Consider the following 26,496-nt stretch of genomic DNA (forward strand, 5'->3'; position numbering starts at 1 on the left):
CACCTGAGTGTACACAAATACTTAAAGAAACAAAGAAAGAACCTTCAACTTTTTTTTCCAGATATCAACCAGTGTACATTCACCAATGGCCTGAGATGGGAAAAGCGTCAGAGGCTCTCAGAAATTAAGGGGATGACTTCAAAGGACAGATTTAAATATGTTGAAAGGACCATGCTGCCATTGTTGCATACGCTAATGGCCGTCTATGCCGTTCGTCTCCTATCGTTTCCTTATCTATCCACATGTGTGCATGAAGACAGTTTTCCCTTGTTACTATATTATCTGCCCTCGATATGCCATTAACCGTCTACCATTCGACCACATCCCCTTTCCAATCCCAACATCTTCCACCCCAATCAACTCCGTTCTGGCTCCCTTGTACTCCCCTCTTAACTTGACTCATGATGTTCACCAGACAGTTGATTGCTTGGTCAACTGTAAGCAGACCCTGCGAAAGATGGGGCTTAGGAGAGCCAATGATGGGAGATGTGAAAGAGGTCAAGACCGTGCCAGGATGATAGGCATATGCAATTGCTGAAGATGATCTATTGTATAACTGATGACGAGCGAAAGATATGCTCAGCATCAATTTACACTGAACTTGGCGGACAACGTACCTCATGATCAAGAGTACGAATGATCTGGTTCACAGCTGCTTTAGAACTATGCCACCACAATTCAGCACCTAGATAAGGCTAATATCATTGCTGCTCTCCAAATCCACTCACGATCGGTATGAGTACCATCCCCCTTTCTCATTATCCTTAATGCTTCCTACTCGAGCGCTCAACGAGCAACATATTGAATGATCGCCGTTTACCATGCCTTTCGCCGGATCATGTCCTTCCTCTTCAGAATTCCATTTTGCTTTGAGAATCGATAGCTCATTCTTGGTCGGTATCAGGGGTACGATGTGCGTGTAAGTAATTAGCTGCCCTAAAGCGTTGATTTGGAAGGACGAAAGAGCGTCATGAAGATTGATTGAAGATAGTGATTTTTCCGCCTTCAGCTGAGCCGCATGACAAGTGTCAATGTCCTACAGCTTAGTAAAAAGAAAAGTCATACAATACCTGCGAGGCAGACAACAACTCTAACACTCCCGCTTCCTTCCCTTGACCTAATCATTTCTGCTCCTCTTCTTAGTCCCTCTTCTTCTCTCACGTCCACATTGGAAACGACAGTAAGCCTCTCACTATCATGCTTTCCCTTGTCCCATACTTCAGACAACAAGGATTCTCTGACCCCTTGGGATGAAGCTTGATGAGTGAGTGCGTATACAGTAAGGCCGGTGTGGCGTAAAATGTAGCGGGTCAGCGCCTGACCGAGGCCACCGGATGCTCCTTGAATGACAGCGACGGACATTGCTTTCCGAGACGCTTTTCCTTGGAGCACGAGGAGAATTGGCTATGTAGACCCAGAGCGTCAACACTGAGGGTGCATAAATGCTATCAGATTGCGGAAGAGAACGCCCGACAAAGGTTCTCCATCGTAATAAGAACCGAGACGTGATGATGGGGGACCTCCATAATCGACTACCCATTACGTCATGGACATCTGCGATCTAATCTCAAATGCAAGCTCTCGACAAATCAGAAGCTTGTTGTCACGCACTGTAGTTGCAGGTTGGTGTTCAAAGATATCATGTTCATTATTATTGGCACCAGATTCAAACTTATCAGGAAAGGTTTTCTTAAATAGTACTTGTACATAACAGTCATTATTTTATTAGTATCTACTGTCTCAATCATTAGCACGATCAGCTAGTGAACATCGGCTCATTTGTCGTCGGACCAGCTCCTCCATTCGTTGTCTGCATCCCGCATGCCCTAGTAAGCTCGCCTACACTAGCCAATACCAAGCCAGCACCATTCTGCATTCCACTGACACTAAATCTCTTGGCAGCTCACAGAAACTCAAAGCTCTTCTCATTGACCTCAATGGGACTCTTCATATCGGCTCGGAGAGCACGCCTTCGGCGGTCAAAGCCATTGAGCGATTACGATCCGTCCGTATACCGTTCATATTCTGTTCCAATTCAACCAAAGAATCTTCAGCAAGCTTGTTAGACAAACTGAAGAAGATTGGGTTTGATGTTAAGAAGGAAGAATTGATGACAAGCCTGAGTGCATGTCGAATGATTGTTGAGGAGAAAGGGTTAAAGTTAGTTCACCTTTTTCAATCCTCGTTGCCCGTGATAAGAATCTAACAGTGTTCTAGACACCCTTTGCTCTTAATGTCACCATCAGCCAAAGAAGAGTTTTCAACCCTTCCGCCTTCACAAGGTATAAATCATGATGCTGTCATTCTTGGGCTCCATCCCGACTCCCTTTCATACGAGCACCTTAACAAAGCCTTTCGCGTCTTAAAAGGCGAGCCACTTTCTTTTCAAGAGAAGAACAATTCGACAGGAGAACACAGACCAGTCTTGATAGCCCCCCACGCCTCCATGTTTATGCAAGATCCGGGGTCATCGTCATTTCCACCTGGCTTATCGCTTGGTATAGGTCCATTTGTAAGGGCCTTGGAGGAGGCAGCCAGCGTGAAGGCTGAGATCGTAGGAAAGCCAACCAAAGGCTTCTTTGAGTTGGCTTTGGAGAAGTTGAAAGAGTTGAGTGGAGAGGATTTTGAACGGAATGAAGTAGCGGTAGTAGGTGACGACGTGGATAATGATCTCGGAGAAGGCGCCAGAGAGCTTGGACTAAAAAGGATACTAGGTGAGCATGCAGCTTGAGGGACGATTCCAGACATATGAAGTGTCTGATAAAAAGAGATCAATTGCTGATGAATTGTTTACAGTGAAGACAGGAAAATATCGGACTGATGTAGAGAAGAAAATCGAGCATCCTCCCGATACGGTGTATGATACGTTTGCGGCGTTCGTGGACGACCTGTTATGAATTCTGCAGATGCCTGACAATAGAGGAGCTGTTCTTCAGGGCTGATCGTTCTTCCAATCACATCATCTTGTTGCGGTTGTATCACATGTCAATTTGGCCACAAATAATGCTACCCATAATCACATTAGTTGACGATCCAGTGACCAATGTCGTCAACAAATAAATACTCAATGAACAGGGGTAAAATGAGTAACAGATGGTGCTAAGTTTGTATAGCAAAAAAGCTGAGAATAACTTGGCATTCAAAATTAACCAGTCCCCGCTCGGTCTTCATTGTTATACATAGTCAGTCAGGTTTCAGTGACCTCATTTCTTCGTTTGATCCTTGTTCTTTGGTGGTGGTTCGTCGTCGGTGCGTTCAACCACGACACACGGCAACTCTTTTCCCGCGGCAGAAGACGGCAAACAATATCAACTGATGATACCCTGTCCCTTTACTTAGGGGCGTAAACCGCATGAATTTTATCTTATCAACAAGCGAAGGTTTATTTTCTTTGCTCCGCTTCGCTAAAATAGCAAATAGCTGCGGGAGTCACGATGGCTGACGAATGTCGACTGTGGACCGTTTCTATTGTAAGCCACGGCTCTTGAAGCTCTCGCGTAAGTGTGTCCACTGGAGTGCTCGGCCTATACTAACGTACGTATGTATGTTAGAATCACCTTACTGGTACAGTCATGGGCAAACGAACCAAATGATTGAGCAGCACAAACCTAAAAATCGTTGGCTATGCTGATAATTTTATTGTCATTACGAGTACTATTTCCCATCACCACGTCTCAAGCGGAGGGCACAGGAGGAGAGAGGAAGCAGGATGGTGGATAAGGAAAGGTGTGGGAAGATATCGATCAACAAATAGTAGGGTGATTGACTGAGCGTACGTATGATGATGGGCCCCGAATGAGGGCCGAGCGCGCCGCAATGCGCAATGATCGATGTTGCTTGTTGAATTTGAATCTCTATACATAGTACCCCTTATATATATTGATTGTAGAAGAAGACCATCGGTCAGCAAGTCATCGACAGCTGCTCTATCTTGTACTACTGGAAGTTTCGACTCTGCCTGGAAGTTCATAGCTGTTTGAAATTTGGAACTTGCGTTGTGTTACGTTCCTCCTATTATCATCATCGTTCGCCATCTGTGCGTGCTGCAGAATCCCCAGAATCCGGAGTGCAAAAAATTTGTTTGATGATATCTGATATGACATACAGATATAAGATGGAGTGTCGGCGCCCAGCAGCAATGATGCAATTTCTTGACTTTCTTGGCTACCCGGACGTGAAATTTCAGATACGAAGAACAACACACTCTATCAGAATGCCAATGCTGAGGAGACAACGGCGGGACGGAGTAAAAATCAGGACTAGAAAATGAAGAAGTCGTATGCTTTCTGTCGTCGTCCTTCCCTTCTCCTGTACAGACAATATCTCATATTTCAAATTACAATGAAGAAGTCTTCCAAGCACGCAGCATCTAGCAACCATCTTTTACTTTTATCCCCAGCCAAGTGGTCTAAAGTAAGCACCATGGTAGCAAGTCCTCAGTTACGCGTCACCCCTTTGCCCATAATCGATGATGCGACATTCATAAATATGAGATGTGAGATGATGATCGACAATGTGATATGCAATAGTACACAACGACAACAAAGAGCGAGACAAGAATTAACGTACGTGGCTCATCATCATCATGTCGGGGGGGGACCCGAGCAGCATCGTCGTCTCACATCGCCACATTTGTGTACTCTGGTACTTTGGAGTCTAATAAAGCCTGCTTGCTGTTCGCACAAAAAACAGTTGGTGGGGCCTGCAGGGGGGCAGCGGACCGAAGAGGGGACAACTCTGGGCTCGCGGAGTTTGCATCTATGATTGGTGGATGTATTATTATTATGTAGTCGTGTAGTAGTATCGGCCGGGACCGAAAGGGGAAGGATGCCCGAGACCCGAGCGATAAGGGGATCCGGGAAGTAAGCCGGGCGATCGGCGTTTCTGGATCTTTGTAAGCGGCCCTGAACCGACAAAAGATGACTCGACTTTCTTTTTATATAACACCGGCCCAACTCCCACTTTTCTTCTCTTCCTTCCTTCTCCCATACACAACGCATACTACTACAACAATTTATTATCATCACACATTCGTGATGTGCTGCTAAACAGCTCCTTCCCGCTCCGCACTTCGAACGGCACAAACACAGCCAGTCGTTCTTCACAACGCATTTATAACGCTCTACCCCTCCAAACACTTTCAATACGTCGTCCACACCGTGTAACCGGTTCAACACCAATCACATCCAACATGTTGCTCTTCCACGCACCTCCAACTGCTGTCCTCCGAGACCATCCTATACTCCCACTCTCAGCGAACCCACCGCCGGGCCTTCTAGTATCCAATCTGATCAACGACTAGACAAGTCTACGTTTGCCTTTACGGCCTCACCACCAGCATATTACACGTCTGAATTACCAAAAGCTCTAGCAGAGCGTCGTATTACCCCTACACATTTTCCTTCACACCCACCTACACTACCTACTACTCGACGTCGTATCACATCCGACGAAATGCGTTTCACATCACCCGACACTCGTCCTTCTCTCACTCCTCTCGGCTACCGTCTCCTTCATCTTTCGGAGCTGAAGCTGTCGTCTCTGGATGGTAGCTCTTACGACGAAGGAGTATCACTCTGGAAGGGTGTGCTTGTTCGCGAGGCCGTCCGTTCCGCTTGGAAGAGCGTGCAAGACGGGTCAGTGCCTGAGATGAATGATTGGTCAGCCAGGGGAGCGATGGGTTTGGATATTTATGAAGAAGAGGTCGAAGAAGAAGAAGAGCAGCAAGAGGAGCGTTGGTTCGAGGATATGGTGACTAGCTTTGGCGAAGAAGAATACGCCGTCGAGGCCGCAGACGGAGAACACGAGTGGGTTGAGAGCAGCGTTTCCATTCCCGAGTACGATCTCGACTTCAATGTCGACGGCATGGAAGCCTACACTTTTCCTGCGTCTTCACCATCTACTCCACTTCTTGATGATTCTCACCTCGAGCCTTCTGGTACTGTCGACATTATCGAGGTTGACGATGACGAATCTGATATTTCTGATGAAGACCTTGCCTCCCTTGCACAATCCCAGCATTGGCATTCTCCAAGCACCATTTCCATGGCGGCCACCAGTCCAAGCACCCCCATACTTTTTGGTCACCCGCTCTCGTCTCCTAATTCGCCCACCCTTTCTCCTGTTCCTTCACCAACCCTTCTTGCCCCAACACCCATGCCTCTTCCTGCTGCACTCACCGGCAGTTTTGTTTTCCCCGATCCTCGAAGTTACTACACAGACTTTGAGGAGTATGTTGATGACTTTAGTCTTCCACCGCCTCTTCTCAGGTCGATGTCTAGTTCAACGACAGAGAGCGACGTAGACGATGGTGAGGTGTGCAAGACGCCGCCTTTAAGAACGGAGGAACTTGAGTATGAGTCCAGCGAAGAGGAAAATGTAAAAGAGGAAGAGTTGTTGATGGGGCTTGGTTTGAGGATAGGACATTTAAATCTGAGACTTTGATTTTGGTTTAGTAATTATTTTTAATTGGGATCTTTAGTTGTCTTTGCGAGAAAGACGAGGAGTAAATTAGAAATCAACAAAAAAAAGTTTTGTCTGGTAGTGTTTTCTTGAGCCTTGGTGTAGTTTGTGTTTATTCCAGACGTATGCAATTCCCATATGATGACCTTGCGGGTTAAGCAAAAACACCTTGGGATCAAGCAGGAAGCGAGCGAAAACAGAAGACCGACTGTTATTTTGAAAAGAGGCACGGTCTGTAACGGCGGGGCAGTGGTGGGCCGCATCACACACCATGCGATGCCATCTCATCTTGTCACCAGGATCGCTCTTGCATGGCATGCTCATCATCACCGCTTTCCCATGCTTTCTTCACAATTGCTCTCCCCCTACTTCGCAAAACAACCACTCCTAGTCTCAAATCACTCCGGCTCGCGCGTCCGAGATGGATCCAAACAGCGTCGTCAAGCCCGAAATAGACACAACATCCACATCTCTTGGAGCTCGCCAAAACACATTGATTCCACCTATTGACGCATCAATCCAAGGTAGATATACTAAAAGGGAAGACGAGGCTACAGCAAACAAGAACATGCAAGCTGGTACTGAGGAAGAAAAAGAAATGGCTGGAAGAGCAGCGGTGATTATCCAGAAACACTATCGAGGGCACGCTGCTCGCAAGCACGTCCGAGAGCTTCGTCTGTCAGTCACTCTTGTTTCCATTTACCAGAGGTGGCATGAATCGCATCCAAAAGTCGTCTGAAGGCTTGTCACGAATACTGATGTAACTGACGGTTTCGTTGGCTGCAGGCAAAGGGAGGCTCGATGGAACGACCTAGTGAAGCATAGTCAAGAAGTCACTTACGCAAAGGACCAGCTTGATAATAAGAACGACGTTGTGTCAAGGTACGTACGTTCCAAAAGCCAAAATCCGCCCCAAATTGACCGATATACACATGAAAGATGGCATCGCGCTGCCCACGCCGCTTCACGACTTCAGACCGGTGACGGTCTCTATTCCTCTCCAATATCAACGCTGCCATCTGGTCAAGTAGAAGAATGCGACCTTAAGAAATTGACGGATAAGGAACTAAGAGCGAGAAAGGCGACATTTTGGGGATCATTGAGTCTGGGTGTTGGCAAAGACAGGGACGAGAAGAAGGAGTTACCCTTTCACAGCAAAGAGCTCGAGACGCAGCATTGGTAAGAAGTCTACTAGCCAATGGAAAGCTATACTGATGGCATTTACAGGCTGGAGATGATTGATGGAAAGGTGAGCTAATGCGCTGCAAACTGGTAGAGATGGGACTGATATAGAGATGATGTCTGTAAGCATCGCTATGGTGAGCTTTACATGGGAGACACGGTTTTCGCTGTTTTTCTGACAGACAAAAGGGAGCAATATGAAGTACTATTTCCGCAAGTGGAAGGAAGCTGATACTTCAGACAACTTTTTCAGATGGTGAAACCCATTTCTCATGGTGGTCCGAACAATGTCCTGACTATAATATTTCGCTTAGGCTCGATAAAGGTGAGGGTAAGGATTTAGATTTGGAAGAGATGCCCCGCGAGAGGTTTGAGAAGGAACGCATCACGTCAGTCCACCGAAAACTTCATTCATCGGATAAGAAGGCTAAACAGAGAGGGTCTCTAGCTATCTCTCGGCGGAGGAGAGGCTCAACTATCTCGTCAAGGTCGACAAAGACGGTCGACTACGGTGGTACGTACATTTGCGGTGCAGGGGATCACGCTAAATATCCTTAGGGTGCATAACAATGAGTTTGTAGACACAGCAGCTGGAAGATGGAAAGATGCCGGAGATGGAATTGGTATTGTTCCGGCTGATCCTCAGTCCGAAGAAGACGAAAACACACCCAAGCCTCAACCGACTATCGATCCTTATGCACCCCCTCACAACCACCCCATACGCAAGGTCTCCAGGACGTCTTCCTTGTCCAGTCTTTCATCAGACTCTTACTCTCCCCAATCGTCCGAGCTGGACGAGAATGAAAGTACACATTATGCAGGATTGGATCAAAAGCCTGAAGGGTGGTTAGAACGACAGAGGAAACGGCTGACACCTGGAGGAGTGAGGAGAGAACTGTTGAGGAAGACAGTGAGAAGGAATACTTGGATCTATGTGAGCGACATGAAATTGAATTTGTTCGTCGGGATCAAGCAAAGTGGGACTTTTCAGCACTCGTCTTGCAAGTACCTTTCTCTATACTAATGATGGAGCTGACTGTTATTTCAGTCCTTGCCGGAGGAAAAGTCACATCGGCTGGTATTATAGTCGTCAAGCATGGACTCATCAAGAGCCTTAACCCTTTAAGTGGACATTACAGATCCTCAATTGACGTAAGCTGGTCTCAATCCAGTCCAAAGAGTAAAAAGAATTCATGCATTCGGTAAAGGGCTTTAGGAGCTTTATCGGCCAATTAGAAGCAAAAGGGGTGGATCTATCACATGTAAAGATTGCGAAAAGTGTACTAGTGAGTATTGATCATATTTCTGGTTGCGAACCGCTTGAACTGACTGTCTTTTCAGTCGCTGTGGGGGTAAGCCAACCATTCATGTGTGCAGCTGCGTACAACGATCAATACTCACCTTTCTCTTCAGACTCTCGAAATATTCCAAAGTGACTAAAGCACAGAACAATCTGATCACCCATGTACAACGAACCCTTCACTTATCGCACGAGCCCACTGAAGAAGAAAAGAGTCAAGCACTGCAAGAAAACGCCGAGCGTGAAGAGAGGGAGCATCAAGAGAGGACGAAGATTGTGAGGGACGCTGAAGAGGAGGCGAAGAGAAGCGGTGAGATCAAGGATGACAGGGACGACGTGGCTACTGAAAAGGATAAGGAAGAGATGAGAGAGTTTAGGAGGGAGGTACTCTATGGCCGCAGGGACCGGGTTTGACTTGGACTGACGGAATGCCCCGGTTGACGATAGCTCAAGATTTTGAAGCAGCGAGATGCTGTTATACATACATTAGTTGTTATGGGTGAATATCAAGACCGCGTATATCTTGCATGATGATACCCAAGGGCTGCTTGTATATTTTGTACATACATGCAATGGATCTTGTCCCACCATAATAATTTAACGACGAGGAGTGCTGTGTCGGCTTAACTGTCGGCGATCGGGACACCTCACAGCGCGTATCTGATCTGGATCTGATCTGCTCGCCACCGATGTTCATCGGCAACGAGTCGGCCATATATTCGTTTTTCCATTCTTCTTCTTTCATTCTCCCCATCCCAGCACCAGCCATGTACATCCCAGGCCCTCTCCGACTATCCTCATACCTCCTACCATTCCTCTCCTCTCCTTCTCCCCCTGCACAATCATCCCCCGACACCCGCACCATCTCGTTCAAGCCAGTCCATGCCCACGGCCATGCCTTTGTTGATAACGCCTCCACGCCGACTCTTCTTTTCCTTGACCAATCACCCAGCGCGTCCTTATATGCGCATGACTATCCAATAGGGGCTTTTGGGGACGACTACATGCTGCCTCGCTTGACGAGCGATGTTTTAGAGATACGGACGAGGAAGAAACTCATTCGCCGCCCCAAAGTACGGCCACCGCGCATAATCTCTTGGGCACAGTCTTATCGCGCCCAAGCACTCCATTTCAACGGGATCAACAACAACAACGACAACAGCAACAAGTCGATATCATTACCCGAATCCTGGCTGGCTCCAGATCTTGCAAATCCTTCCGATGAATGGTCAGATGTCGAAGTGACCGTGCCAGACTTGACCGATCGGCAGACGGTGATTACTCTTGCGAAAATGTCGAGCAACGCGTATGTCACCCCTGGCGGGGCTGGTTGGTATACGCTTAATGATTGGAATGCATCGATGCCCTTTGGCTGGGAGCCAGATGCCGATGGGTTAAGGGGTCATGTTGTGAGTCTGGCCGTTGGATAGAGAGAGAGAGAGAGGTGCTGATGGGGTACGAGTAGTTTGCAGATGAGAAGAACGAGACGGTCATTATATCTATCAAGGGCACTTCTGCAGGAGTTTTGGGATCTGGTGGACCGACTGCGAAGAATGATAAATTCAACGTGAGTCGAGTATTGGCAACGAAGCTGGAGAGTTGATTTGAGACACTGATATTGTGTATTTTTTTGCCGCTAGGACAATCTTTTATTCTCGTGCTGTTGTGCGCGCGTAGACTTTTCATGGACCCCGGTTTGCGATTGCTATGCTGGTGGCTATAAATGCGGTCAGACGTGCTTGGAAGACGCTCTTGTATCTGAAAGTGTGTATGCGACCGTCGGCACGGTATGTTCTTTATTTCTTTTTTTGCGGCCGATCGCGGTGCATCTGACCATGTATTTAGAATCTTTACAATAACATCACGTACATGTACCCGAACGCCACTATCTGGCTGACCGGCCATTCGCTTGGCGGCGCCGTGTCATCCCTGATCGGTCTCTCCTTTGGCGCCCCGGCTGTGACGTACGAATCGCCGGGCGAGCTTCTCCCTGCATCCCGTCTGCACCTGCCGCTGCCGCCCGGTATGCCCGCCAACCTGTCGGGTATCACCCACGTGTACCACACTGCGGACCCTATCGCGATGGGCGTATGTAATGGCCCGTATAGCAGCTGCTACGCCGCCGGCTTTGCGATGGAGAGTAAATGCCATACGGGCGAGACGATCTTGTATGATACGGTGAGGGTCAAGGGGTGGAGTGTGGATGTGAGGACGCATAGGATCGAAGAGGTCATTGACAAGGTGTTGGCGGATCCGTGGCCGGAGGAGGAGGAGGGTAAGAGTGGTGTATGGGAAAAGGCGGTGGAGGGATGGTATAGAGCGGCCGATAGAGTGAGGGCCGCGTTGGACGAGTCAGTGGTGAGGGATGATGTAAACGTTTGGTGGGGGTGGGGAAGACGAGGGCCGAAGAGACAGCCTGGGGGAGAAGATCCAAAGCATGGAGGTGTGCCGAAACCTGTCTCTGAAGAAGATTGTGTGGATTGTTACAAGTGGGAGTTTGGGGAGTGGAACTAGGTAGATACATAGTGTAGTTGTATTAGTATGTTGTTGTGGCAATAGAGTGTATTTATGAAGAATACCATGCATTATTTTCAGTTTCTTACACATGGAATATCTGCAAAAAAAAAAAAACTCTAGCAAGAAATAGTCTTGAAGACATTAAACGAATCGGACGCCGTGCTGATAACCATGCCCGGGATCTGGGGGTGCCAGTGCAACTCCTTGACATCCTTTTGTCCCTGGTGGACGAACAGCAATTGGGGTGGGACGGCGGTGATGTTCCCGTCTGCGGGGCCGATAGGCGCCTCGTCCTCGTCGGGCTCGACGGACAAGTCCCACAGGGTGAGTTGGTCGTCGGAGCCAGAGGCGGCAAAGACGGAAGAGTCGGTCGGGTGCCATTCGACGGATGTGATGGGTGCGGTATGCCACTGGAACTGAGCGACGGGGGATGGTGTGCTATAAAAGGTTTTAGCTGGGGTAGATAACAGAGTTTACAGAGGCGACTGACTCTTTGAACATTCTCAAATCCCAAACTTTCAATCCACCCTCATCACCGCCAGAAACCAAGAGGTAGTCGACTGTTTTATTCCAGCTGATGACATTGACGTCCTCGCTGTGCGCCTCGACGCTGACGACACTCCTTCTTCCCTTTGCACGCACGTCCCAGACCCTGACGGTCCTGTCTGCAGAAGCCGAGGCAAAGACGGTAGGTTCAGTAGGACTCCATTGAAGATCCTCGACGCTGGAGGTGTGGCTGAGGTAAGGGTTGGGGGAAGTGGTGAAGCCGGAGGGTGTGAGGGTGGTCAAGTAGATTTTGCGGTCGATATCGCCCGTCAGCAGGCCGGTAGCTCCCCACTCGACGGCAAAACCTTCTGCGCGGCCGTGGTTGGAGATGGTGTGCACTGGCAGCTTTTGACGGGGGCGCGAGGGACCGGCGAGGGTGTCGATATAAGGGCGGACGTCAAAGATATGGACCTTGCCGGTCTCGGAAAAGGTGGCGACGTGGTACGGGTCGGGCACGGCGCCGCCTACGGGAGCCGGGGCCGCACGCACACGGTTGACCGAACCGACGTGCGGGATGGTCAGAAAGTCCAGGGTGGCATCTTCGTCGTCCGCCTCGTCGTCGTCGTCGTCTTTCCCGTCGTCGGAATCATCGTCGTCGTCGTGCTGGGTCTTGGACAGGTTGCCGAGGCGCATGATGACGACCTCGTCCTTGGCCTTGCCCTCGCCGGGGACTTCGCCGGCCTGCGTGCCGGTGACGATCCACGAGGTGTGCGGGTACGTCGCGCGGTCTGTGCCGAGGCTATCGCGCAGGACGTCGAACGACAGGCAGGGCCACGCATAGGAGAGCGAATGGAGGGCGAGGTAGACCGAGTTGTCGGGCACGAGCTGCTCGTCTTCGGCGATGGCTGTGCCGGGGAGGTACGTCTGGGTGGGCGCGGCAGCGGGCTCGGCGTCTTCCTGGGCGGGCGTAAAGTCGTCTGCGGGGTGTCAGTACGGTGGGCGGCAGACGGAGCACGACTTGCCATCTGCTTCGCCGTCCGCATCGTGCTCGACGACCTCCTCTTCGCTCTCGATCTCGTCTTCCCATCTGTCCTCAAACTCGCCCATCTCGTCGTCGGCGGCGGGCTCCCGCGCCGTCGCCTGGCCTGTGGCGGCCGCCTTGGACACGGGAAGGTCTGCTGCGTCTGCTGTTCGTTTTCCCATCCTGCGGTGGTTGTGGTGGCTGGGGACGATGCACGAAATATTTTGAGGTGCAACTTTTTGTGTTACGTAAGTGGGTTATGTGTTCTTTTCTCGCCGGTGTTTCCATTCCACACTCCCCCTCACTCCCCCCCCCCCCCCGATGCCCGTGCGCGCCCCCCTCGCTGCGGTCCGCCGCCTCGCCACGCTGCCCCCCGCGTCCGGCTTCTCCGCCATCCGCGAGCTGACCTCCCCCCTCCCCCCCGCCTTCACCGCCGCGCCGAGCTCCCCCCGCGCCGGGCTCCCCCCTCCACTCCCCCCCCCCCTCGACCCCACGCTCGCCCTGCTCACCAACTGCCTCATGAAGCACGGCAAGAAGACCGAGGCGCAGAACACCGTCCACCGCGTCCTCGCCCTCCTGCACGACGCCACACACAGCCCCCCCCAGCCCCTCCTCCGCCGCTCCGTCCTCCTCGCCTCCCCCTCCGTCAAGATCCTCTCCATGCGCAAGTCCGCAAAGACCATCCTCACCCCGCGCGCGCTCAACGAGAGGCAGCGCACCCGCCAGGGGATCGCCTGGATCCTGAAGGCTGCGGAAAAGGGACGGAAGGCCGGCGTCCCCCGGGACCAGCGGATCGCGCGGGAGGTGCTCGCCGTGCTGGAGGGACAGAGTGAAGTGTTCAAGTGGCTGGAAGATGTGCACAAGGTCGCATACTTGAACAGGTCGGTTTTGTGCTTTTGTCTTGGACGGAATGCTCATGGAATGCTGATGCCGATCGCGCAGGTCAAACATGAATGTTCGATAAGTCTGGTTCATAGCATATGCATCTCTTGCCGGTTACATTTACACCCTATTAAATAATCGCCAGTTGGAGACTCGTAACTGGACCCGAAACACCCTTTAACAGATCAATGCGCGCCAACCTGCACAGTGTCACCACCCCGACAGATTAGCAGCACCCGTCTTTACACACCTTTCTCTTCTTCTTGGGCTTTTCATCCTCTTCCAAATCAATCTCATCCTCGTCCTCGTCGTCCTCCTCGTCGAGCGAATCGTCCTCGTCGTCAGACTCGCCGCCGAACCCGCTCTCGCCACGGCCTTCAAAGTACGCAAACGCCTCGGGGAGGATATCGTCCTTGAATTGCTCGCCAAACTGGCCCCAATCAGCCTTGTTACTTGCAAAAACAACTCACGTTGAAGCGATCGGCCTTTTCCTGAAAATACCAAAAGAACGATCCGGGATCGCCCTCGAAACCGTCCTCGAGGTCGTCGGCTTCCCCACCTTCACGCTGAGCCTGAGCCTGGCGGGGCATCCTCTCGCACAGGTTCTGGCCGTCTTTCCAGTCAATAGTCGCGCGCTGAAATCCATCATCATTCAGCGACCATGCTTATAATAAAAGAATGCTCATACGTTCACTTCCAGATCCTGTTCCTCGTTGAATTTGCGGAGCTCATCAGTGACGGAGCCGTCAGCGGGAGCGGGCTTGATACCCTTCTTGAGAGTGTATTTTTTAGAAAGAGTCTTGTTCGTAAAGTACGGGTTCTCCTTGAAGTGCTAAAATAAAAGTCGGCACCCACGATCAAGTCGAAATAAGGGACGTACGAATACAAGCTCATAAGGTCGAAAGTCGTTCACATCCTGCTTGAGCTCAATGTCCTCGAGGAAAGAAAGCGCATGCTGGTCCAGCTTGGAAGTGACGTGCGGAGCGACAATCTGGTGAGAAAGCTGTGATGTTTTGTAATGAGCACATGCGATTAAAGAAGAAAACAAGAGACTTGCCAAAACGATCAACCAGAATTGGTCGACGTCCTTGACCTTGGGCCGGAGGTGAGCGAGGTAATCCTGGGTCTGCTTGGTATGGAATCGCTGGTACTGGACATTCTTGTTGCCCTCCTCTAATTCCCGCAAAGAAAAAAAAGGTCAGTAAATTGTAGAGCACGCGGTGGAGCCAAGTACTTGCCGATTTCCAGTTGGTGGCGCACAGAGTCGGAAATTTCTAAGGGAAAAGAGTTAGCTGGTGTGTAGATAGGTGAGCGGCGATACTCACGTCCTGGGGAAAGTTCAAAGTCTTCTGCGGACATGGTTTATATATATATATTGTGGATGAGTGCACAGAGCAAGAGATGGATTTTTGATATTTTTGTTTTTGTTTTTTGGGCTTCTCTGTGCTATTCTCGGTGGGTGGCCCATAATTAAAAAATATTCTCAGTTTACACGCGTAGAATATCCATTTTCGTCCCAGACGTAAAATACAAAAGACGGGTGTAAAGTTGCCGGGGTATTCAATCTGATATCCACATCCACATCTCACACCCCACACCAAAAAGAGACAATTCACGATGCACCTCGCACGACTGCCCCTCCCCCGCCCCGCCGCCCGCGCCGCCATCCGACACCTCTCCACACGCTCCCCTCCCCCGCCGCCGCCGCCGCACCAGCCCCAGCCCACATCGTTCACCGCCAAAGCCTCGCCGCGCCAGACCCTCTCCCACCCCGAGGAGATCAGGGGTATGCCCCCGCTCAGCCCTCGCGACGCCGTCAACAAGGGCAAGGCTGATACCGTCACTGTCGGCGAGAGGGGCAAGGGCAGGGATGGGAAGGAGGTCTTTGAGGCGTTTGAAGGGCCGAGCAAGCCGAGGTTGATTTATGAGCGGCCGGGAGGGAGGGAGTTGCCCAAAGTCAGGGTGAGTCGCGGTTTGGGGGCTTGGCACAACGCTCGGAGGCTGACGATGATGTGTGTGTGCAGGGAACGGCGCCTTTCGGTGCGGAAATTCATTTTTGGGTATTTGAGCGAAAAAGAACGGGAACTGACAGACAGTGGAGCAGTCATCGCACTCGGTCTCCTCGGCTTGGGCTGGGGTCTTTTCATCCTCCACGCCACCAACTCGGGTAACTGTCGTATATATCTCGCTAGTACGATTGGCTGACGAAAAAGGGCGGCGATAGAACGCCTTTCATCGTCTGTACTCCGTCAGGCGACTTTCCAATTGCGAAACTCGAAAGAAGTGATTGCGCTTTTGGGTGAAAACGTCAGGTTGGTGGAAGAGTGGTGGGGTGAGTGGCTTTTTGTTCTGCGCACGTTGGGCTGACCTTGATGTGTAAAGCGTTGGGAGCACCTTGGATCTCTGGAACTGTACGTTATGGCAGACGGAAAAACGGATACTGGAGAAACCATCGCTGATACTTTGTTTTAGATCAACTTGATGCAAGGCCGGGTCGATTTGAGCTTTCGAATAAGAGGCAGCAAGGGTAGGTGAAAGAACCATGATGCAAATAAATGTTGACAAATGTTCTAAAACCCCCCCCGTGTAGGCGCTGGAACTGTATACTTTACTTCCATCAGGCCCCAGGAGCAAGGTGCTTGGCGAATAGGCAAGTTTCTTGTCCATTTTTCTTCTTCTTTCCATCTTTCAACTAACACCCGATCAGTCCGATACAAGGTTATCGCAGACGATGGACAAGTGATCAGGCTGGAAGACCAAGCAATCAGGCCCGAGCAAAAAGGTGCAAAATAACGAAAACGGCCGAGTGTACAAAAATTCATGCATTTTCCATACGTCTCTTTTCACTCCCTGACCTTGCCAAACATGCCCACATTACCCGCAATCACATCCCGATCGCTAATCTTGTCCAGCCTGGCCATTTCTCTCCTGATAAACCTCACGATCGCTTCAACCTGCTCTGCCATCTCCAACTCTTTCCCCTCCTTCATTGCCTCACCCTCGGGGTAGACCAACTCGCCTTGGCCGTTGACGCCCTCGCCCCGTCGACCAAAGATTAATCTCCATACCCAGCTTGCCAGCTCGGCATCGGCAACCGCCCTCTCCCGAGGATCCTCACTCGCCGTCAAGCCGATCGCATAATCCATCCCGAGCTGCGCTTCCCTCCACCAATTCGCATAATCCTTCATCCTCGTCTGGACCGCACTGTCTCTCGTGATTTCTACACCGAGCATCAGTCGGATCTCATTCTCGACAACGTTGAAGAAATGGGTGAGCAACGTCTGTCGATACTTGTACTCGTGAGCGGGAGAGACGAGGTCTTCAAACTTATCTTTAAGCGAAGGCGGTTGGATAGGCGTCGTGGTGCCCGGTTGGCCGGGGAGAGCAGATTGGGGGATGGGCGAAAGAGGGTTGGGGATCTGGTTGGGAAGAGCGCGGAGCCGGATGAGGGTAATAAGGAGGTAAACGAGGTGGACGGAAAAGAAGGTGTGGAATGTCCTCGGGAGATCGCACTCTGGTGTGTTTTTTTTTTTTTTTTTGGGAGGTCATGTCAGCTCAGCTTTCAAATCACCACGACCGCCACCAAACAAACAAGCAAACTAACCGTCATACCAAAAGACCTTGTCCTGCTTGACAGCCTCGATGATACCGGTCAGCATCCTTCCACTTTCCCTCGCGGTGGTGCGTCTCCTGCCATTGTACCCGAGAAGCTTGTTGATCTTCCACAAGATGCCGAGTGTGAGGTCGCTGTAATGTACGGGCTCTGGCTTGGGGGCGAACGGGTTGGCCGGGGGAGGGAAGGCAGGGGAGCGATCGACCTTGACTGGGCGGTCTGTGACGAATTTTGTTTTTGATTTCTTGTCGTTGTTCTCGGCGGCGAGGAGGAGAGGCGTGGAGTGTAAAGGCCGGAGGAAAGAGTTGGGCTGCCTCAGCTGGAGCTGCCTGAATGTTCTCAGTGCGGGAGGTCGCATTTTCGTATTGGGGGGGTGGTAAAGATGCGAACGCCAAAAAATAAAAAAAAAATAAAAAAAATAGAGATGGGCAATGGGAAAAGACCGATTACAAATAGGTTTGTAATGGATTAGTAGTAATTAGAAGCGATTAGAAGTAATTAGAAGTGATTAGAAGTGATTAGGAAATACAAACTGTTTTTGCTCTGTTTGTTATGTCTATAGGTATACATACATCCCGCACTCCATTCCAAACATGGACATTGCACATGTCAAGGCCAGCGTCAAGGCATGGGAAAAGGCTTTCAAGGCAGAACACGGCAGAGAACCAACCAAGGAAGACATCAAGAACGATACCTCTGACATAGGTGCGCATTCCACCACCAATCTCGTACCTCCCAACTGACTCTTCCCATAGCCGAACAGTATGCCCTCTACAGAAAACTCTCAAAATCAGCAGCTTCACACGGAAAGCCAGGAGAGAGCAGCAAATCATCCAAGCAAGCTCTCTCACAACAGCAACAACCACAGCCACGCGTGACTCCTCGCACTATTCCTACATCAGCTTACCCGACCACACCAACTCCTCCGTCTCGCAGGTCATACACCTCTTTGTCCCGCCCAAACGGGAGCCAAAGCATGCAAAACCTGACAGCCGGGCCGTCTAGTAACGCCGAGTCTAGTGCGAATGGCAAACCGTCACATACCCAATCACTCAAACGCAAAGCATCTCACGCAAAACTCTCTCCTCCTCCATCTGCACTGGAGAGTAGCTCGGCCGCCCGTACTCTCTTTACCACCCCAAAGAAAAAGGCTTATTCTGGACCTATTATCGATCCCAATCCCGTCAACCCGTTTAATATCCTCAATTCCCCCGGCAAAGCGAGATCCATCACGAATGGGGGGTTCAATCCCAATTCTGGCACGGGGCTGAGTGGTGTAGAGAGAATGGGCTCGGGGGCAGGGGCGGCAGGCAGCAAGGAGGCTGTCTCGCCATTCATACATGCGTCTTCTCCCAAAAAGCTGAAACAAGTGTTGGAGGCGAATTCGTACCACAAAACACTCGTCTCTGGGCCGGTAACGACGGTCGGCTGTAAAGTGTCAGAAAGGATCACGCCCCGCACAAAAGCGAGAAAGAGATTACGAGGCGAGCCTGTGGAGGATACGCCGATGAAAGATCGTCAAGTCCGTCGGCGGCGTAGTCATATGGCTGTTTCCAAATCTCAATCACAATCACAATTGGATTCGACACGAGATGTCAACTTTGGTAAACCCCTAGGGTCTGTATTTGGTGATCAAAATAGGGATCCGATGGACGAGGGGCAAGAGGATGAGGAAGAAGGGGATGAAGATGAAGATGAAGAAGGGTTGGGACCGTCTCCCGTAAAGCCTCTAGGTGGTAAAACATTTACAAGTCTGTTTGACGATGAGGATATGCCTCCACGGTCAATCGTTTCAGCCAAGGCGAAAGCGCCGGGAGGAAAGATGGATGGGAAAGGGAAGAGTGGGAAAGGCGCGAGTCAGCCGGGAATCATGGGATTCTTTGGCAAGTTGAAAAAGGCGAAAGAAAAGGAAAAGGAAAAGGAAAAGGAAAAGGAAAAGGAGGCCGACGTATCAACGACCCCGTCCCTCGCTCTGGACAAAAGCGCAGATAACACGCTCAACAGCGATATCCCCTCCCCAACATCATTCAACCCTGACATTGACCTCCCTGAACTTTCTGCACCATCATCTGCCCCCCACCTAGGGAGAAAAGACAAGATCCTCTCTCTCAGCGAAGACGAAGACGATGAATGGGATCCGGAAGGTGGCAAGGTCCAGCAAAAAGTCGTCATCGTTCCCACCAGGCGGCAGGTCAAGAGACGGACAAGTATTGATGGTCTCTCAGGATTACTGGATGGGGTGGAGAAGGGAATGGTGGATGAAGGACAAGATGAAGAGGTGGAAGAGGAAGGAGATGTGATCTTTGAAAATGGAAATGGGGATACGGACGGGCAATCACCTCATATCCCCCTCGACCTCTTAGCCATTACTTCCCCGCATAAACAACGGTCCGCAGAGCTGGAATCACTCCGTGTAAGCGCCATATTCAACCCGTTTGCTCGGAAACGCTTGTTGGCGTTGAAGCGTGGGCAAGAGATCCATACGACCGGAGAAGCTGCAATTGGGGGGGAGGAAGGAGATGTAGATGGTTGGGAAGGGTTGGATAACGTGTTGGAGGGGGAAGGAAAAAAAGATGACGATTGGGAAAGTGAAGATGAAGGATGGAAGAAGATTGAAGAAGGTTTAGATGATTGGTAATCGTCATCGTCCTCTTCCCAACTGATATATTTGTTCACATGCATGATAATAATTCATACGTTTCGTATTTGTTATATACACTATATAATTTCTATCCTGAAATATGCAAGGTTGAATTGCTAGACAACGAGTTGATTATTGAAAAAAAAAAGTATGAGGTTGAACCGTCAGTTGGATATTGCGAATATGCTATGGACCGAAAGGGAAAAGAAAGGAAGGTAAAACACGAAAAGACCAAAACAAAAAAAAAGAAACATTGAAAGCACGTCTAATCTGTACACTCCTCTTAAGCGTACTCCTCCACACTGCCACATTCACAGATCAAGTTGAGATCTCCAGCAGCGTCATCCAACCTGCCCACGCTGGGCCAGAACTTGCTCTTCTTCAATCCAGGAACAGGGAAGACAGCTTTCTCCCTAGAGTATGGCCTGTCCCACTTGTCAGCAGTCAAGAGGCTCAAAGGATGAGGAGCATTCTTGAAGACGTTGTCGTCCTTGGACTGTTCACCAGAGACGATTTCGTCAATTTCCTTTCGGATAGAGATAAGAGCTTCGATGAATCTAAATAATCATCAGTTATTGTCGCAACGAACATCCAAGAAGACTGAAACCTACCGATCAATCTCCTCCTTGGACTCTGACTCTGTAGGCTCAATCAACCAACAGGTAGAGATGGGCCATTGAGCGGTAGGAGGGTGGAAACTGTAGTCCTGCAACCTCTTGGAAAAGTCGGGCACCTTTAAACCAGCGCTCTTCTCAAACTCTGCCAAATCAATCAAACATTCGTGCGCGACACGACCATTCTTGTTCGAGTATCGCAAATTGTAGTAAGGCTTGAGACGTTCGGCGATATAGTTGGCGTTAAGGAGCGCGATTTTGGAGACGGTAGTAAGACCTTCACCCCCGAGCATCTTGATATAAGCCCATGAGATGGTGTTGATGCTTGCGGAGCCATAAGGAGCGGCAGAGACGGCTGTGATAGGGGTAGAGCCACCGGTGGGGACGATAGGATGAGAGGGAAGGAAGGGAGCGAGGTGGGATTTACAAGAGATGGGGCCGACACCGGGACCACCACCACCGTGGGGGATAGAGAAGGTCTTGTGCAGGTTGGTGTGGGAGACATCACCACCGACACGACCAAGAGAAGTCAAGCCAATGAGCGAGTTACAGTTGGCGCCTAGTGTCTTATTAGCTCAGTCCTTAAACAAACCTAGGAAGAACATACCATCGACGTAAACTTGACCACCATTGTCGTGCACAATTTGACAAGCTTCCTCAATACCTTCCTCGAACACACCAAAGGTAGAAGGGTAAGTGACCATAAACGCGGCAAGCTTATCCTTGTGCTTCTCCGCCTTCTCCTTCAAATCGGCCAAGTCTAAAGATCCATCATTCAAAGCCTTGATGGGCACGACCTTGTACCCGACCATGGCAGCACTTGCGGGATTGGTACCATGGGCGGAAAGAGGGATGAGGCAAACGTCTCGGTGACCCTCACCCCTAGACTCGTGATAAGCCTGGATGACGCGAAGACCAGCATATTCGCCTGAAGCACCAGAGTTGGGCTGGACCGAGGTGGCATCATAGCCTGTGACAAGGGACAAGTCGTTTTCGAGCTCCTTGATAATCACCTCGTAGCCCTTGGCCTGGTCGGTGGGGGCAAAAGGGTGCAAACCACCAAACTCTTTCCAAGACAGGGGTACCATGGAAGAAGTCGAGTTGAGCTTCATGGTGCAAGATCCAAGAGGGATCATACCGTGGACAAGAGAGTAGTCCTTCTCCTGGAGGTGCATCATGTAACGAAGCATGTCGGTCTCAGAGTGGTGCTTGTTGAACACGGGCTGGGTAAGGAACGGGGTCGTTCGCGCAAGAGTAGCGATAGGCGAAGTGACGCTCTCAGCAGACAACTCCAACTTTTGAGCGAGGGCCTCGAGAACTTCGGGCTCAACAGCGGGCTGACCCTTGACAGCGTAAAACACGTTGATGATGTCGGTCAAATCAAGAGGACCGACACTCTCGTCAAGAGTGATACCGATAGTCTTGTCGTCAATCTTTCGGAAGTTGATACCAGCCTTGACCGAAGCGGTGTGGACGTCGGCAGCGGTTACACCCGCGCTGGAAACGTCAATGGTAAGGGTGTCAAAAAAGGCCTTGTTGACAGTGGTGAAGCCTAGGGATGCGAGGGACTCAGAGAGGACTCGAGTGAGGGAATGAACCTTGCCGGCAATTCGGCGAAGACCTTCAGGCCCGTGGTAGACGGCGTACATGGCGGCCATGTTGGCGAGAAGAGCTTGTGCAGTACAGACGTTGGAAGTAGCCTTTTCACGTCGAATATGCTGCTCTCGGGCTATGATGGGTGAGTTGTGGTACTGGACCACAAGAAAAAAGAAGGAGCTTACTCTGCAAAGCCAATCGGTAGGCAGGAGCACCCTGAGAATCCTTACTCAAACCAACAAGTCGTCCGGGCATCTTCCTCTTGAGGTCATCAGTACAGGCAAAGAAGGCGGCGTGCGGACCACCGTAACCAGCAGGAACACCTATTTGCTGTCAGGAATAAATTATTTTTGGGTACGAATGATACTTACCGAATCGCTGAGAGTTACCACAGACAATGTCTGCACCCCATTCTCCAGGGGGCTTGATCATGGTCAAAGCGAGCAGGTCAGTCGTGACCACCATCTTCGCTCCCGTAGCCTTGACCTTGGTCGCGACTTCTTCCCAGTCGCCAATCTCACCGTTCACATCCGGGTATTGCACTAAAGCACCCATCAACTGGGCCTCGCCGAGACTCTCAACTTCAGAGAGGAAGTTGGCGTCACTCTCGGCGATCCTGAGGTCAATATCAAAACCGCTTGCCCTCGTCTGGAGAACCTCAATAGTTTGCGGGGCTACATTAGGGGAAACGAGGAACACTTTTTTGCCCTTGTTGAATTTGGGCTTGGCGACGGAAGCAAGGCACATGGCCATAGCTTCGGCGGCGGCAGTACCTTCGTCAAGCAGAGAAGCATTGGCAATGGGCAAGCCAGTGAGTGAGATGGCCACGGTTTGGAAGTTGATAAGAGATTCTAATCGACCCTGGGATTGTTCAGGAGAGTATGGGGTGTAGGCAGTGTACCACGCCGGGTTTTCAAAAACGTTACGCTGGATAACTGGGGGAACGATAGCGTTATGATAGCTAAGAAACGTCAGTCATGTTGCGAAAAATCAAGAAAATGCACACTTACCCCATACCGATGTAGCTCTTGACGGGCCTGTTCATAGCAGCAATTTCCTCTATTCTCCTCCTCAATTCCAACTCACTCAAAGCTCTCAGACCTTTGCCCTTCTCCTCTTTGTTTGTAAGCTGATCAATTCTGACCTCGCTGGGGATGGTGGTAGCCACAAACTCGTCAAGAGTCTTGTGACCAAGGACCTCGAGCATGGCCTGAATATCAGCCTCACGAGGGCCAAGGTGACGAGGGAGGAAAGTGTCAAGTGGTGTGAAGACAGAAGTAGGGGCAGGGTGGAATGACTCTGAAGGTGATCTTGGGTGAGGCTGGGTAGCAGTGGTGGATGATCTGGTGGGAGACGTGGAGGTGGGACGGAGGACGATGGAGGAGATTGAGAGAGGGCGAGCGAAAAGAGGCTGGTGCTGCCTTGAGAGGGGCAGTCGTGCAGCTCTGCGCAGGATGGACACGGACATGGTGAGTAGAGAGTTAGTGAGGAGAGTGGGGAGAGGGAAAAGAAAAGAAGTATGATTTATATGGGAATGCATGGTTTGTGGGTTCTTGGAAAATGTGGATGATATTTTCCAACAAAATGGGCGTGTTGGAAATCGCACGGGATCGGCGCTGATAAGGCTCAGGGATAAACCTTAACAGCCGAATAAATAATTCCAATCACCCGGCTCTGCCACGCCAAAGTTCTGTCTCAGTCCCAGGTGTGCTGCTGAGAGAAGATATATATGCATGCATCTATACTCGCATCCACGTCCACATCCCATACACCCACTGCTCCCACCGCCACCCACCTCATTCATGCCAGAGATAAGCAGCTTGGGCCTCCAACCCCGGACGGCCCAATTCGGACACCACCGAACCACAGACGCGCCCAAAAAAACACAAGGAGATAGACTGAAGAAGGCGCCAATTATTCCACGGCCAACGAAGCGAGCCTCAAATGGAAATCACAATCCTCACTTCCAATCCTAGAAAGGACACTTCGACTCTATACATAACCAGCTGGACTACAGAAGGATGCGTAATTAGTAGTGTGAGGATAGAGAAGCATCGCGGCGGCGACTCAACTGGGAACTGGGCTGATGAATAGCTGCGATCCTGCAGAATTCGCGCGCTTTTTGCCTGACTCTGATTACTTCGGTTTTCGCTCAGTATTAGGACATTACTTCTTCTTTTTCACTGTGCCTCCTTGATACCGCATGTCGGCATGCATATACCTGCACTCCACCTACTCACGAAACCCTGACCACGCACGTTTGTCTGTAGCGGCGGAAGTGAAGATGATGATGCATCCAGGATTGATGTTGTTGCTTGTTGTTGGAAATTTACAGGCGTGTGTGACGTGTTATTGACAGCCTCCACTTGTGACCATCTGAAGATTTCTTAGAGAGGACTGTTCAAAGTGGACCGGTGTTTACTCCAACAACAACTTTCATTCTTCCGGTTAGACATTCTCGCAAAATGGGCAGGCAAAGGAGAAAGAATAGAACTCATCTTAAAGGCCCCCCAAAGGGTGAAACAGAGGTAGGTCTAAGCCTTTCGCCTCCATCTAGTCTCGTTCCTAACGCCAATTTTGTACGACAGGAGAACGTCCCCAAATCCTTTGTTATCAAATCGGGCCATGTCACCAAATCCATCTCTCAACTCGTCCGAGACACTCGAAAGGTCATGGAGCCTAACACTGCCTCCCGTCTCCGAGAACGTCCCAACGCCCGCTTAAGAGACTACCTCACCATTGCTCCTTCTCTCAAAGTCACCCATCTTCTCGCATTCACCTTGACCGATGCCGCCAATGTCCACCTGCGAGTAGCTCGTTTCCCTCAGGGTCCCACTATGACATTTAGGGTGCAGAAGTATAGTTTGATGAAGGACCTCTTCAATTCGGGTTTGCGAAATGTCGGCCGGAGTCCTGCGGGAGAATACAGAAATCCACCTTTGGTATGTCTGCCGTTGCTACCAAAATCTTCATTGTGTACTAATGTATATTTATGTTTAGCTCGTATTGAACGGTTTCCAACAACCTCAAAATGGGCCCGCGCTTCCTCAACTTCGACTGATGAGCACTATGTTCCAAGGCATCTTCCCTCCTATCCAAGTTGAAAAGGCAAGTTTCATATGATTTTATTTCCAGTGATTTCTAATAATTGAACCAGTCTGCTCTTCCCACCTTCCGTCGAGTTCTCCTCATCTCCTACTCTCACGTCACCGGATGTATTTCTTTCCGCCACTTCACCATCACCGTCCGACCCCATGGTGTCTCTCGACGAGTACGCAAACTCCTTTCCTCAACCGTAACATCAGCCAATCCCACTTCTTCAAAATCCCGCAAGACTGTCGATTTGTCAAACACTGACGACATCGCCGACTATCTTCTCCGTCGAACTGGTTCTGAAACCTCGGGTGCGTCCACTGCAGGATATGACAGTGCATCTGAAACAGAGGCGAGCGAAGCTGAAAGCGACACCAATGCTGTCGAGCTTCCTGAAGACTATGTTGGACGAGGTAACAAGAAGGGCGAGCGAAAGGCCGTCCGATTGGTCGAGACTGGTCCCAGAATGGAATGGAGGTTGATCAAGGTCGTTGAAGGTCTTGTGGGAAGTAAGAAAGGAGAGGGTGAGACAGTGTTCCACGAGTTTGTTCATAAGTCTGCCAAGGACGCGAATGCACAGGCTCAAGCACATGAGCGGAAGAGGAAGGCAAAGGAAGCTAGGCGAGCGGAACAAGCAGCGAACGTTGCGAGGAAGAAGGCTGAAAGGGCCAAGAAGAAGGGCAAGGCGGTTGGTGATGGCGAAGAGGATGAGGACAATGACAGCGAGGAGGAGCCGGATATCGAGGGTTTGTCAGATATTGACCCCGAGGAAGAGCTCGAGAGACTTCGAGAACGCAAGGTCGGGTTCCAAGATGAGGACGATGATGAAGACTTTGAGTATGAAGATAGAGGAGCGAATGCGGATGATGAGGATGATGATGACTGGGGAGAGGATGTTGGTGCCGGAGAGGGCGATGTGACGTCTGATGACGAGGAGAGCAGTGAGGATGAAGAGGCTAAGCCGCCTCCCAAAAAGAGGGCAAGTGGGAAACGCAAGTAGATATGTATGATATGATGCATTTTTTACCCTTTATTTGGTAAGAGGAAACCTACGAGGTATACTCTTGTGAATGATATGAGAAACTAAAT

General features: G+C 50.4%; 12 protein-coding genes across 12 annotated transcripts; 7 read left to right on the top strand and 5 right to left on the bottom strand.

Moving 5' to 3' along the window:
* Positions 1-307: 307 nt before the first annotated feature.
* CNBC6100 (hypothetical protein) lies at positions 308-1,362 on the bottom strand (the record flags this gene model as incomplete). The annotated part of the gene is made up of 4 exons (XM_771126.1): positions 308-556; positions 618-663; positions 729-1,009; positions 1,066-1,362. The coding sequence occupies 4 exons, from the start codon at positions 1,360-1,362 to the stop codon at positions 308-310; spliced, it is 873 nt and encodes a 290-aa protein (XP_776219.1).
* Positions 1,363-1,821: 459 nt separating this feature from the next.
* CNBC6110 (hypothetical protein) lies at positions 1,822-2,897 on the top strand (the record flags this gene model as incomplete). Its single annotated transcript, XM_771127.1, has 4 exons — positions 1,822-1,829; positions 1,903-2,160; positions 2,218-2,714; positions 2,797-2,897. The coding sequence occupies 4 exons, from the start codon at positions 1,822-1,824 to the stop codon at positions 2,895-2,897; spliced, it is 864 nt and encodes a 287-aa protein (XP_776220.1).
* A 2,557-nt stretch (positions 2,898-5,454) lies between these two features.
* Positions 5,455-6,444, top strand: CNBC6120 (hypothetical protein; the record flags this gene model as incomplete). The annotated part of the gene is made up of 1 exon (XM_771128.1): positions 5,455-6,444. The coding sequence occupies one exon, from the start codon at positions 5,455-5,457 to the stop codon at positions 6,442-6,444; it is 990 nt and encodes a 329-aa protein (XP_776221.1).
* A 439-nt stretch (positions 6,445-6,883) lies between these two features.
* CNBC6130 (hypothetical protein) lies at positions 6,884-9,358 on the top strand (the record flags this gene model as incomplete). The annotated part of the gene is made up of 13 exons (XM_771129.1): positions 6,884-7,140; positions 7,249-7,344; positions 7,402-7,641; positions 7,690-7,711; positions 7,772-7,781; positions 7,834-7,900; positions 7,959-8,033; positions 8,093-8,158; positions 8,203-8,621; positions 8,693-8,796; positions 8,853-8,930; positions 8,986-8,996; positions 9,058-9,358. The coding sequence occupies 13 exons, from the start codon at positions 6,884-6,886 to the stop codon at positions 9,356-9,358; spliced, it is 1,746 nt and encodes a 581-aa protein (XP_776222.1).
* Positions 9,359-9,711: 353 nt separating this feature from the next.
* On the top strand, positions 9,712-11,458 carry CNBC6140 (hypothetical protein; the record flags this gene model as incomplete). Its single annotated transcript, XM_771130.1, has 4 exons — positions 9,712-10,353; positions 10,410-10,511; positions 10,585-10,731; positions 10,790-11,458. 4 exons carry the CDS (start codon positions 9,712-9,714, stop codon positions 11,456-11,458), a joined length of 1,560 nt encoding a protein of 519 aa, XP_776223.1.
* Positions 11,459-11,577: 119 nt separating this feature from the next.
* Positions 11,578-13,150, bottom strand: CNBC6150 (hypothetical protein; the record flags this gene model as incomplete). The annotated part of the gene is made up of 3 exons (XM_771131.1): positions 11,578-11,899; positions 11,952-12,904; positions 12,956-13,150. The coding sequence occupies 3 exons, from the start codon at positions 13,148-13,150 to the stop codon at positions 11,578-11,580; spliced, it is 1,470 nt and encodes a 489-aa protein (XP_776224.1).
* Positions 13,151-14,035: 885 nt separating this feature from the next.
* Positions 14,036-15,209, bottom strand: CNBC6160 (hypothetical protein; the record flags this gene model as incomplete). The annotated part of the gene is made up of 8 exons (XM_771132.1): positions 14,036-14,050; positions 14,101-14,280; positions 14,321-14,485; positions 14,539-14,682; positions 14,731-14,853; positions 14,908-15,023; positions 15,089-15,124; positions 15,176-15,209. The coding sequence occupies 8 exons, from the start codon at positions 15,207-15,209 to the stop codon at positions 14,036-14,038; spliced, it is 813 nt and encodes a 270-aa protein (XP_776225.1).
* A 258-nt stretch (positions 15,210-15,467) lies between these two features.
* Positions 15,468-16,643, top strand: CNBC6170 (hypothetical protein; the record flags this gene model as incomplete). Its single annotated transcript, XM_771133.1, has 8 exons — positions 15,468-15,812; positions 15,875-15,890; positions 15,943-16,017; positions 16,075-16,182; positions 16,233-16,261; positions 16,323-16,377; positions 16,441-16,500; positions 16,558-16,643. 8 exons carry the CDS (start codon positions 15,468-15,470, stop codon positions 16,641-16,643), a joined length of 774 nt encoding a protein of 257 aa, XP_776226.1.
* A 50-nt stretch (positions 16,644-16,693) lies between these two features.
* On the bottom strand, positions 16,694-17,821 carry CNBC6180 (hypothetical protein; the record flags this gene model as incomplete). The annotated part of the gene is made up of 2 exons (XM_771134.1): positions 16,694-17,348; positions 17,463-17,821. 2 exons carry the CDS (start codon positions 17,819-17,821, stop codon positions 16,694-16,696), a joined length of 1,014 nt encoding a protein of 337 aa, XP_776227.1.
* A 235-nt stretch (positions 17,822-18,056) lies between these two features.
* On the top strand, positions 18,057-20,101 carry CNBC6190 (hypothetical protein; the record flags this gene model as incomplete). The annotated part of the gene is made up of 2 exons (XM_771135.1): positions 18,057-18,168; positions 18,219-20,101. The coding sequence occupies 2 exons, from the start codon at positions 18,057-18,059 to the stop codon at positions 20,099-20,101; spliced, it is 1,995 nt and encodes a 664-aa protein (XP_776228.1).
* Positions 20,102-20,387: 286 nt separating this feature from the next.
* On the bottom strand, positions 20,388-23,782 carry CNBC6200 (hypothetical protein; the record flags this gene model as incomplete). The annotated part of the gene is made up of 6 exons (XM_771136.1): positions 20,388-20,661; positions 20,716-21,277; positions 21,326-22,447; positions 22,500-22,637; positions 22,686-23,275; positions 23,325-23,782. The coding sequence occupies 6 exons, from the start codon at positions 23,780-23,782 to the stop codon at positions 20,388-20,390; spliced, it is 3,144 nt and encodes a 1,047-aa protein (XP_776229.1).
* A 997-nt stretch (positions 23,783-24,779) lies between these two features.
* Positions 24,780-26,407, top strand: CNBC6210 (hypothetical protein; the record flags this gene model as incomplete). Its single annotated transcript, XM_771137.1, has 4 exons — positions 24,780-24,842; positions 24,903-25,256; positions 25,315-25,422; positions 25,472-26,407. 4 exons carry the CDS (start codon positions 24,780-24,782, stop codon positions 26,405-26,407), a joined length of 1,461 nt encoding a protein of 486 aa, XP_776230.1.
* Positions 26,408-26,496: the final 89 nt, after the last annotated feature.

The sequence above is a fragment of the Cryptococcus neoformans genome, chromosome 3 (assembly GCF_000149385.1).
Source record: "Cryptococcus neoformans var. neoformans B-3501A chromosome 3, whole genome shotgun sequence".
NCBI lineage: Eukaryota > Fungi > Basidiomycota > Tremellomycetes > Tremellales > Cryptococcaceae > Cryptococcus > Cryptococcus deneoformans.